We start from the raw sequence: 13,250 nt of genomic DNA on the forward strand, positions 1-13,250 counted from the left end.
ACACAGGTTTCCAATTATAACAATATCATTCAAATATTTTTTATACATATAGTCCAAGTCTTATGTTTACACACAACTCCTGTTCACAAAGACATCAACGTTTCACTGCACTGTTATATAACCTTTTCCTCACTAAGTTCCTACATCCACATTGTCTCTCAGTTCCTCTTGTTACCTATTAAACTTACTTGTTACTAGGAGATGCTGAATTCTACTTTCTCTAAAATGCCACTATCCACTATTTTATCATTTGAATTACCTTTTGAGTCCCTTAATAATTTTATTAAGGAATGAACAAAATGTTAAAGCTTCACTCAAACTTCATCTTGAACTAGATGTATCTGCTTTGAATGACAATTTTATCAGGTGAATTCAGAATGCACAATTTTTGAAAATTTGCAATTTACCTAAATTTGCAAAAGTAGGAGAAAGTTGAAAAAATTGAGTATTTATATCTAAACTTTCAGAAATTCTGCCAATATTTGAAAAATAATTTTATGGTCTCAGGATGCAGGCCTCACATACTTATCTGACCTTTCGTGTTTCGGGGTGGGGAGGGGGCAGGCATTTCAATCGAACAGTTCTAGTCTAGAAGGCAAAACTCTCCTATTAATTAATCTGAAAGAAAGTGAGAGGCAAGTTTCAAAACATCTATATGCAAGTCTATATGTTGGTGAACTCTTGCAAACCAGAACAAAGAGGAGCACTGATTACGTAACTATAGTATTTTTCTATACATGTTGAAAACGTGCTTTCAGCCACCAGATTGAAGGGGAGAATAATTCAATTTGCACAAATTTCTGGCACAAAATGGTGGTTTAATTGAAATATACAGATGAAGAGGTCAGTTCGTTTGAACTTTGGGCCTCATTTGTTTTAAAATAGAGAACTGTGGATGTTAATCAGCCACTGTCATCAAATCAGCTTGCACTGTGCTAAGAAATTGTCATTCTGATGCTCTGAGGGTTCCTCTGCTGCAATGCTCGCATCCCTACCACTAAGCCAGCAAATTTTTATAAAAGGGTTATGTTTTAAATTACCTCTTTACTTGAAGTTGAAACCAAATAATGAATAGAGTGACACAATCTGAGCCAATTATGCCAACAAAAAGCCAATATATCTTAACTACCATGGGGAACAGGTCAGATATTGTTACAACATATATGCTTGATTTAAAGTATTAAAAAATGCAAAATCGAGTGTTCTTATTACAGTCTTTGTCACAGAGATTCAAACAGATAGAGAGCAAGAGAAAGGGGAAGAGGGAGGTGGGGAAGCAGCAAAGCATTGAGAATAGGAGGGATATACTGCCAGGTAGATTAGATTACTTACAGTGTGGAAACAGGCCCTTTGGCCCAACAAGTCCACACTGACCCGTCGAAGCACAACCCACCCAGATCCATTCCCCTACATTTACCCCTTCACCTGACACTATGGGCAATTTAGCATGGCCAATTCACCTAACCTGCACATTTTTGGACTGTGGGAGGAAACCAGAGCACCCGGAGGAAACCCACGCAGACACGGGGAGAATGTGCAAACTCCACACAGACAGTTGCCTGAGGCGGGAAATGAACCCGGGTCTCTGGCGCTGTGAGGCAGCAGTGCCAACCACTGTGCCACCGTGCTGTATAGGATGCAAGTGAAAACCCTACCCTTTGTGTCGGGAGATAGAACCAGGAGAGATTTAAGATCACTACAAGTTTCATCCTTGAGAGGCCAGGGAAGGAATCACAGGAAATGAACGTCACTGCTGAAAGTCAGTAACAACATTCTCAGAAGAATGAGGGAAATGGTTTTTAATGGATGCGGGGCATAATGACACAGTGAAACAAGGAAAACTGAACCAAATGGAAACTAAAATCGACTGAAGACTGTTTCCTGACAACTCTAATTTGTGGAAAGCGTGCTATAAAAGATACACAAGGCTAGTGATGGTGTTATTGTTTGTGTCAAACATTAATAGTTCATTTTTCCATACAGTACCAGCTACCAAAGAAGTAATTTCCAATTCATTTTGTTTCACAAAAACATAAACAGCTGGATAAACTCTGCAGGTCTGACAGCAGTTGCAGTGAGAAAGCAGAGTAAAGTTTTGGGTCCAGTGATCCTTCTGCAGAACAAAGCAGACTAGTCACTAGATGATCAAGACTCTACCTCTGCCTTTAAATTATTTCAAAAGGATCTTCATTCGCTGCCTTTCGTAAAAGTAATTGTTTCTGCATCCATCACTTCTTTGGACACTCATTCAAAAAAAAGTATATATAGATAAACTCAGCAACTATCAGAACATGAAGAAACAATTTCTGGGACAAAATTAGTAGTCTCAGACAAATGCAGGAAGGCCAGCAAGGACTTGTTAAGTGAACATAGTGCTTAATCAACTTGGTGGAGCTTTTTGAAGAAGTAACAAAAAAAAAAGCAATTGGATGGACAAGTGGCTGAAGTTTAAAAGGTGAGAAATATAAAGCGATTCACTTTTACAGGAAGAATGTGAAGAGATAGTCTAAACTAAAGGGTACAATTGTAAAGTGGGTCCAGGGACAGAGAAACCTGGGCACAAATGTGCATTTATCGCTGAAGGTGGTAGGATTGATGCAGTGAGTGGTTAATAATGTTATACTGTGTCCAAGGCTTTAACCAACAGGTGCAATCAAGCACAAGAGCAAGCAGCCACTAGCTTTCCCTCAGCTGGGACATTGCATCCAGATCAGGAGAGATGTGAAGCCTTAAAAGGGGGTCCAGGAGAAGTCACAAGAACAGTTCCAGGTATGAGGAACATCAGATATGAAGATAAATTGCTTCCACTCACAAGATGAAGGATGAGGGTACAGACTGAAGGCGATTTGCAAAAGGAAAACTAACCAGAGGAAAAACGTTTTCAAGCAGCAAATGGTTAAGTCTGGACTGCACTGTGGAGGGAGATTAATTCAAAGGGAATTAGACTATTTGAAAAGGAAGAATATACAAAGATTTAAGTTTCAAGGTGGACAGATAGCACGAGATGAATTGCTCACTTCCAGACATGATGAGCTGACTGATTGAGCTCTTTCTGCTCTGTCATGATTCTTTGAAATTAAGATCAAATCAATAAGGCAGTGGATCATTTTTAACATAGGGACGGATTTACGTTTGTTCATCCTGGCCCTGTCAATCAGCTTCCATTACTCTTCATCAGGAAACTCTGAAAACACACTCAACCCGTTTCTAATGGGGCCCTCCCCACTGAGCTGAAATATACAAAGCCTGGCGATGTGATCAGAGAGGTGTGTTCCACAAACTCTAATAGGTTAGGTTTACATGTGATTCCGCAAACACTCGACACCGTTTGAACAAACAGGTCCCTGGGGGGAGTGCTTAAAGGTCTCCTGGTCCTACCTTCATCAGGGCGAACGCCAATCCTTTCTTGAGTGGCTCGTGTTCATGATCCAGCTGGTATTTCACATACGATTCCAACCCATCAGACTCATAGATAGCCCTTTCATCAGACATGTTGAAGAGGGTCCTGGAGGACACAGCGATGGTAATGGCTTGCTGGGATTTGCTCTGATAAATACACAAAGAAACACAAGTTGAGATTGTTTTCGTTTTATTTTGTAGAGTTACACACCAGTACAAGTTACTCCCTACCTCTAACGGTACAGGGAGTTGAGTCCTGTCCCGTTCAACAACTGGGGAAATCTTGTTTGATGGTCCTCGGCTCTTCTTTGTTGACGAGGCTCTTTCTGGAACCGGGACAACGCAGAGGTCCATCTCGTCCAATAAGTACAGGCCGGTGTCACTCATCGTCCCTGATTCCCTGTGTTACTCCCCAACTCAACGAGTTGCAGCTGCTCGTGTAAGGCGGCCGCAGCAGGGTCGGATAGGCTCAGACCGAGCTCAGAGGCGCTGGGCTGGGCTGTACCTGGTCACCCCACTCATTCAGCAGCTCACACACACACACCGCAGCGTCACAAACAGACCAGCCTCTGTGACAGGGAGTTACAAACACGTCTGCGCTTGGTGTTACACACTGTTACACTCCTCTGGAGCGGGTAACTGCATTTACCCAGGGACTGCCTGCCCACTGAGAATGTTGGAACACTGCAACATGCCGACGATGTGAAAATATATTGGCGTTATTTCACTACTGTAGAGTAATGTGTTTTCATCACGGCCACTACACGGGCATGGTCTGAATCACTCTCTGTAATTCGTCCACACGTACTAGAGAGACTGCACTCTAATTGACAGAGATGTCTCTTAACGAGAGTCTATTAGCAACACTGTGTCAACTGCAGAGTGGCAGATGGAGTCTAATTCAGAACTGGACTTGTAAACTTAATGGGAATGTCCTGGAGATTGTTGCTGAACAAAGAGACCTTGGAGTGCAGATCCTTGAAAGGAGAGTCGCAGATAGACAGGGTGGTGAAGAAAATATATGGTTCTCTTGCCTTTGTTGGTCAGTGCATTGAGTGTAGGAGTTGGGAGGTCATGTTGTGGCTATACAGGACATTAGCAAGATCATAGAGTCATAGAAATGTACAGCATGGAAACAAACACTTTGGTCCAACCCGTCCATGCCGATCAGATATCCCAACCCAATCTAATCCCACCTGTCAGCACCCAGCCCATATCCCTCCAAACCCTTCCAATTCATATACCCATCCAGATGCCTTTTAAATGTTGCAATTGTACTTGTCTCCACCATTTCCTCTGGTAGCTCATTCATGTACCACCCTCTGAGTGAAAAAGTTGCCCCTTATCTCTCTTTTATATCTTTCCCCTCTCACCCTAAACCTATGCCCTATAGTTCTGGACTCTCCGACCCCAGGGAAAAGACTATTTACCCTATCCATGCCCCTCATAATTTTATAGATCTCTATAAAGTCACCCCTCAGCCTCTGACGCTCCAGGGAAAACAGCCCTATCCTATTCAACCTCTCCCTGTAGCTCAAATCCTCCAACCCTAATACTGGGTTTGAGCTATAGCGAGAGGCTGAACAGGCTAGGGCTATTTTACTTGGAGCATCAGAGGCTGAGGAGGTGACCTTACAGAGGTTTATAAAATCATGAGGGGCATGGATAGGATAAATAGACAAGGTCTTTTTCCTGGAGTGGGGGAGTCCAAAACCAGAGGGTGTAGGTTTAAGGTGAGAGGGCAAAGATTTAAAAGGGTCCTAAGGGGCAAACCTTTCACGAAGAGGATGGTGAGTGTTTAGAATGAGCTGCCAGAGGAAGTGGTGAAGGCTGGTACAATTACGACATTTAAAAGGCATCTGGATGGAGATATAAAAAGGAAGGATTTCAAGGGATGTGGGCCAAATGCTGGCAAATGGGACTCAATTAACTTAGGATATCTAATTAGCTTGGACCGAAGGGTCTGTTTCCATTCTGTACAGCTCAATGAGTCAATCGTTATCTCATAGTCTGGGTTTTCTGTTTACTTAAGTTCCTTTTGAATATATATACTGATATATGTATATGAGAAAGACTAATAAACTGAGAGTGAGATGAAAATCCTTATATCAGAGTGTTACATGTCTCAAAGCCATCTTAAATCATTGTGCTGTTTTAAGATTTGTGCAACAAAACAACATTCTTTTTTACCTTCTGAAGAATAGGAACTGCATTTTGATAAACATGTACATTCAGGTACATATCTTTATACATTAAGATAAACACATTTGCAGACATACAATCATCACGACTAGCCTGTACGGTTTAATTCCACAGTGTGCTGATTGTCACTGTGGATGAATATATATGATGGGCGAGAGGTGCGATACTTTCAGTATCTGAGCCATCATTTCTGAATGAGGAGATGGTTAATCCCTGGTGGGACTGGGTGTCACTGATTGGCCAGCATTTATTCGACATGAGGAGATGGCGGTAGTGAGCTGCCTTCTTGCTATAGATCAACCCACAATGCCCTTAGGGAAGGAATTCTAATTTTGGAGGATTTTGACACGGGACAGTGAAGGAAAAATATATTCCCGAGTCAGGACGGTAAGTGGCTTGGAGGGGAACATGCACGGAGTGCTGACAAAATGTATCTGCTGTCCTTTTCCTTTGCGATAGAATTGTTCGTGGATTTGGAAGGTGCTGTCTGAGGATTTTTGGTGAAATTCTGTAGTGCATCTTGTAGATAGCACTCATCCAGGCAAGTGGGGAGTATTCCATCACACTCCTGACTGATCCTGTACAACTCAAATGTGTTGTCTGTTTCGTTGTTGAGCTTGAACAGTGTTGTAAGACTTGGGTGTACAGAACATCATAGTATTTTCCGATGAACTCATATTTGTACGAAGATCTTGAAATCTGATAATTTGTTCTAGTTTAGCTTGGGATAACTATCTAAATGTTCATTAATCAAACTCTATTACCATTTTCTCCCTACTTTTCGACAGTGCATCATGAACATGTGTGTTGGATGGTAAGAGTGTTTGGGGAAAGCACTATGTGAATCTGTCTTCTAAACATTGGAGCTACCATTGAGAGTAAACCATTGGCTAAAGGAGCAGCATGCATATTTAAATCGTTCCGCAAACATCAAAAATTCACTTCATACTGAATGATCATGGATTTTACTGAATGGGTCATGCATTCGATAACACCAATACTTTGAAGGGAAGCGGCAAATTATCCTATCATACATATGCCTTGGAAGGGGGCAAAGTGTACCACAAACTGATATCAGGCACAATTTTTTGAGGAACACAAAATGTACTGAAAATGGTGATTAATGTATCAACGACTGTTAGGAACATAAATTGGAGCAAGAGTTGATCATTCAGCCCCTCAGTCCTGTTTTGCCATTTTATAAAATCATGGCTGATCTGTTCCAATCCTCAATTCCTTTTTCCTCACAGCCTTCAGCTCCTCCATTTTGAAAATCTATCCACCTCCCCCCCCCCCCCCCCCCCACCCCTTTAAATATTTTCAGAAATACATCCTCCATTGCTTTCTGGGATAGAGAATTCTGGATGTTCCCTCTCCAGGAGAAGAAATTCCTTCACACCTCAGTTTTAAATCAGTGTCCCTGTAATCTGTAAATATGTCCCCACTAGTGGAAGCATCATCTCAATGTCTACCTTGTCAAGCCCGCTCTCAGTGTTGTATGTCTCAATACAATCACTCCTTCATTCTTCTGAACTCTAATGAATAAACATTTAACATCATTACTGTCCTTGATAAGTTATCCACTAGAAATCAGTCGAGTGACCCCATTTTGAATTGCAACCTATCTTAACATGCTCTCTCTTGGACACAGGACAAGAACTGTACTCCAGGTGCAGCCTCAGCAATACCCTTTACAATTGTAACAAAACTTCTTAGATTAGATTACTTACACTGTGGAAACAGGCCCTTCGGCCCAACAAGTCCACACCGCCCCGCCGAAGTGTAACCCACCCATACCCCTACGTTTACCCCTTACCTAACTCTACGGGCAATTTAGCATGGCCAATTCACCTGACCTGCACATCTTTGGACTGTGGGAGGAAACCGGAGCACCCGGAGGAAACCCACGCAGACACGGGGAGAATGTGCAAACTCCACACAGTCAGTCGCCTGAGGCGGGAATTGAACCCGGGTCTCTGGCGCTGTGAGGCAGCAGTGCTAACCACTGTGCCACCGTGCCGCCCTTTTTTCAATTCCACCCCTCTGCCTCCCACGCTCCCACAATAAAGACTGAAATTCCATTTGTCTTCTTCATTACCTGCTGCACCTTCATGCTACCTTTTTGTGTTTCATACATAAGAACACCGATGTTCCTTTGAACTGAAAGTTGTTGCTGTTTCTCTCTATTACTGTAACAGTCGGCCTTTTCATTCTTTCCAAATAAAAGTGTGAGACCTCACCTTTTTCTACATTAAACTCTATTTGCCAAGATTTTGCCCACTCAACCTATTTGTACGTGCTTGTAGATTCCTTAAGTTCTCATCACAACATGTCATTGCATTTATTTTTGTATTATCACAGTGCCATGACACAATGCACTCTACCCCTCCTCCAAGTCATTCAGACAGTTTGTAAGTATTTGATGCTCTATGGCTGATCCATGTGGCACTCCATTAGTTAGGTCATTGCAATCGACCCAAAAAGACCCAATAATCTGGACTCTGTCTTCTCTGCTTGGCCAGAGAATCCTCAAGGAGAAAGTGAGGACTGCAGATGCTGGAGATCAGAGCTGAAAATGTGCTGCTGCGCTTTTCCAGAGAATCCTCAATTCATACTAACTCATTATTGCAAGCTCCTGTCTTCTACATTAAACTTTAATGTGGTACTTGATGAAATGCCTTTCACAAAACCATGTTCACTCTGTCTGATTATGACTTGGAGGTGCCAGTATTGGACTGGGATGGACAAAGTTAAAATTAAAAAACAGCAGGTTATAGTCCAACAGGTTTATTTGGAAGTACTAATTTTCAGAGAACCACTCTTTCATCAGGCTGAATATGTTACCCTTTTTGAAATGTCCTGCTATTTCTCCCTTAATATTGCATTCTAGCATTTTCCAAACAACTCTAGCAGCACAATAGTATCTTACAGTCAGAGAGTCATAGAGATGTGCAGCATGGAAACATACCCATCAGTCCAACCTGTCCATGCCGACCAGATATCCCAACTCCATCTAGTCCCACCTGCCAGCACTCGGCACACATCCCTCAAAATCCTTCCTATTCATATACCCGTCCAAATGCCTCTTAAATGCCCATTGTACCAGCCTCCACCTCTGGCCACTCATTCCATAGACATACCATCCTCTGTGTGAAAAAGTTGCCCCTTAGGTCTCTTTTATATCTTTCCCCTCTCACCCTAAACCTATGCCATCTAGTTCTGGACTCTCCCACCTCAGGGAAAAGACTTTGCCTATTTACCCTATCCATGCCCCTCATGATTTTGTAAACCTCTATAAGCTCACCCCTCAACCTCCAACGCTGCAGGGAAAACAGCCCAAGCTTGTTCAGCCTCTCCCTATAGCTCAAATCCTCCAACCCTGGCAACATCCTTGTAAATCTTTTCTGAACCCTTTCAAGTTTCACAACATCTTTCTGATAGGAAGGAGACCAGAACTGCATGCACTATTCCAACAGTGTCCTAACCATGTCCTGTACAGCCGCAATATGACCTCCCAACTCCTGTACTCAATACTCTGACCAATAAAGGAAAGCATACCAAATGCCTTCTTCACTATCCTATCTACCTGCGACTCCACTTTCAAGGAGCTATGGGCGTGCACTCCAAGGTCTCTTTGTTCAGGAACACTCCCTAGGACCTTACCATTAAGTGTATAAGTCCTGCTAAAATTTGCTTTCCCAAAATGCAGCACCTCGCATTTATCTGAATTAAAATCCATCTGCCACATCTCCACCCATTGGCCCATCTGGTCCAATCCCCTTCTTGAGCAGGAGTATTATTTTGACAGTTTTCCAGGCCACTGGAAATGTCCAGATTATAGTGAGTTCTGCAATATTTCAGCCAATGCCTCAACTCTCTCTGACACCATTTCCTTTGAAACCCTTAGATGCAGATCATTGATTTCTGATGACTTGTTTGCCTTCATTTCCACTAGTTTGTCAAGTATTTTGGCCCATGCGATACAAGCCTCTTTACGATGTTTAGGGTGACCTTCACAGTGGAGATGGATGGAAAATATCGGTTTAAATTATCTGTCATTTCCTTGTTTCCCATTATTAATTCCCCCATTCTATCCTCCAAGAGTTCCATCCTCACTATCCTCACTAACTATCCTCACTATAACTATCCTCACTATAACTATCCTCACTAACTATCCTCACTATAACTATTCTCACTATCCATACTATAACTATCCTCACTATAACTATCCTCAGTATCCTCACTATCCCTATCCTCACTATAACTATCCTCACTATAACTATTCTCTTTCTCTTTACAAGCACTAACTGTTTGTTTCTGTTTCTTGCCAACTTACTTTCATAATCGATTTTCTCCCTATTTGTTAGCTTTTTCATAATCCATGTTGCTTTCTAAAACAAAATCCAATACTCTGACCTATCATTATGTTTTGCCATTTCGCATGCCTTAATTTTTAATTGGATTTTTTACTTGACTACCTTTGTTAACCCAATGGTGCATCCTTCTCATTGAGTCCTTGTCTGACCAGAATAGTTTTTGCTAAGTGCTATGAAATATCTGTCTTATTGACTGCCATCTTCTGACTTCCCCCTTCGTCTATTTTCTCAGTGCACTTTAGACATCTAGAGAGAAAATACCCAAGATACTAATCGGACTAAAGACCTACAGGTGCCCTAGACCTGATGGGATGCATCCTTGGATATTAAAGGAAGTAGCTACAGATGTAGTGGATGCACAGGGAGTAATCTTCCAGGCATCCTTAGATTTTGGAAAAGTCCAAGAGGATTGGAGTGGCATGGTAGCTCAGTGGTTAGCACTGCTGCCTCATAGCTTCAGGGACCCAGATTCAATTCCAGCCTCAGGCAACTGTATGTGTGAAGTTTGCACATTCTCCTCATGTCTGCTTGGTTTTCCTCCGGGTGCTTCAGTTTCCTCCCACAATCTGAAGATGCGCAGGTTAGGTGAATTTGCTGTGCTAAATTGCCCATAGTGTTCAAGGAGGTGTAGGTTAGGTGCATTCATCAGGGGTAAATGTCGGGCAAATGTATCTGGGTGGGTTACTCTTCGGAGGATTGGTATGGACTTGTTGGGCTGAAGACCCTGTTTCTACACTGTAAGGATTCTATGATTGGAAAACTGCCAATGTAACACCTTTATTTCTAAAAATTATCAATAACAGTAGGTCAGTTAGCTTAATATCAGTTCCTGGGACAATGTTAGAATCTATTATGAAGGATATGACTATAAAAAGCATTTAGAAATACATAACAAGATCAAGCAGAGTCAACTTGGCTTCATGAAAGGGAAATGACACCTTATGAGTTTATTAAATTCTTTGAGAAGGTAACAAGCAGGGTCGATAAAAAGGGAGCAGTCGATGTGATATATTTGGATTTTCAGGAGGTGTTTGTTAACATTGAGCTATTAATATGATAAGGGCCCATGGTGTTGGAGGTCATATACTACCATGGATAGAGGATTGGCTAAATATTAGAAGATAGAATTGGGTTGAGTGAATGGACAAAAACTTGCCAGATAGAAAATATTTGAGGAAATGTAAGGTTATGTACTTTGGCAGAGGAGCTGAATATTATTTGTATTTGTATAAATAAACCTATAGAACAGAGGGAGTTTTGGGAGTGCTTGCCCATGAATCACAAAAAAGCTAACATTCGAATTCAGTAGGTTATAGGAAAGGCAAATGGGATTTGGCCCTTACTTCAAAGGGAATGAAATATAAAAGTTGGGAGGTTATGCTAAAACTATACAAGGCATTAGTCAGACCACCTGTGAAGTCATGCAAACAGTCCTCAGCACCTTATCTAAAGAACGATATACTGAGATTGGAGACAGACCAGAGAGAGTCCACTAGGGTGCCAGCAAAGAAAACTCAGTCTTTCGCAACCAAGGAAACAAAGCAAAGGAAGATGAAAGAAATAATAGCTGAACGTAGGCCTTCTTCCCCAGAGATAAGGGCACTTTCATTGCACCACAAGGGCCTTCCAGTTCCTCAGGATAGATATATATAATCAACCTGTTCAGAGATGTTATGAAATTCTTCTGGAGTAGGTGGGGCTTGAACTGGACTCCTGGCTCAGAGGTCGGGACACTGCACCCCATGAGACCTGGCTCTTTAGGTTCAGAATGAGATTGTCTCAGCGCAACCACCTTCAGCCCTTCGATCAATGTCCTTCTCTCCATCACTTGCTGATGATTACCAAATGTTCAGCACTGTGTGTGGATGGGTGCTTAATCTAGGATAGAAGTTCGGCACAACATCGTGGGCCGAAGAGCCTGTTCTGTGCTGTATTGTTCTATGTTCTATGTTCTATGTGTGTGACTCCTCAGCTACTGAATGCAGTCCCTATCTACATACAGCAGGAACTGGACAAATCCAGGTTGGAGCTGACAAAACGCAGAACATTTATGTCACAAATGCCAGGCAATGACCATCTCTAATGAGAGAGTTTAACAATCACTCCTTGACATTCAACAGTATTACTATTGTTTAATATCCAACTATCAAAATTCTGTGTGTTACAATTGACCAAAAACTAAATTGGATTAACCATATAAATTCTGTAACTGCAGGAGCAGGTTATAGACTAGGAAGCTGACAGTGAGTGACTCCTGTCATCCCAATGACTATCCACCATCTAAAAGGCACAATTTGGGAATGTGATGGGAATACTCAATCTTTGCCTGCCTGAGTGCAACTCCAAGAACACTCAAACTTGTCACCGTCCAGGTGGTCTCACCGTTACCTTGTAGAACTGTAGGAAAATCATATTTTATGTACTTAATTTCCCTTACAGTGAATGTCCTTGGTCTATTTGCCTTTCTAATTACTTGCTACACCTACACACCAAAGTTTTTTAAATTGTACATGACACCCAGAGCCCAGAAAGCACCACCATTACCCAATGGAAAAAATTAGAAAATGGCCCGTCAGGCTGTGCTGTCATCTTTGAATTTTCTGAATTTTTTTTTACTTAGGAAATGTCTACACTGGGATTGGTGTCAGGATTCAATGTCGTTAAATAAAGATCCATGTCCCTTAGCTCTTTCGCTGATCTGGTCTACTGTGGGGAAAAATAACCCACTCTGCCTGCCCACTACTTAGTCACAGAAACCATGCCTGTTCTTAGCTAAACAGAACATACCCAGAATACCTCAACTTGACCACAACCAGCTCAGGAACTAAACAGCAAAATGAGACATTACCTGAACAGCTTCTAGACTGAAGGAATCCACTCCTTAGATGATCTGATTACTGACTTCCTACCTCACAATAGCACCACCGCTCCCGCAGCCCCGAGGGCATCGCCAGTCTCCTCAGGTACTGAAGTACCACAAAGCTTACCTCGACTGAGTGGCACCCAGATAACCTGACAAGAACGCACACCACCCTGCAGACCCATTGTAACCAGGATACTGGACATTAGCATCTGCTCTAGGAGAGGAACAGAACCTTCTGTTACAATTATTACCTGATTGCTAATACTGAACAACCGATTGTTTTCCATTGAATGTAATGTAATTCATATTGTCTTGTAATTAACACTACACTACAGTAACACTATAAAAACCTTTCTCTATCTGCAGTTTGGGGAAGAGAATCCTCGACTTCACTGTGCACAGTGTCTGTT

General features: G+C 42.0%; 1 protein-coding gene across 1 annotated transcript in view; it reads right to left on the minus strand.

Moving 5' to 3' along the window:
* LOC140454461 (cytosolic 5'-nucleotidase 1A-like) overlaps window positions 1-3,786 on the minus strand; it is a 75,681-nt gene extending 71,895 nt beyond the window's left edge. Inside the window, exons 1-2 of the mRNA XM_072549219.1 lie at window positions 3,631-3,786; window positions 3,379-3,546 (exon numbers count right to left, since the gene is read on the minus strand). Coding sequence (XP_072405320.1) covers window positions 3,379-3,546; window positions 3,631-3,786 — 324 coding nt within the window. The remainder of the gene's footprint in view (window positions 1-3,378; window positions 3,547-3,630) is intronic.
* Window positions 3,787-13,250: the final 9,464 nt, after the last annotated feature.

Source organism: Chiloscyllium punctatum, chromosome 3, assembly GCF_047496795.1.
Source record: "Chiloscyllium punctatum isolate Juve2018m chromosome 3, sChiPun1.3, whole genome shotgun sequence".
Taxonomy (NCBI): Eukaryota; Metazoa; Chordata; class Chondrichthyes; order Orectolobiformes; family Hemiscylliidae; genus Chiloscyllium; species Chiloscyllium punctatum.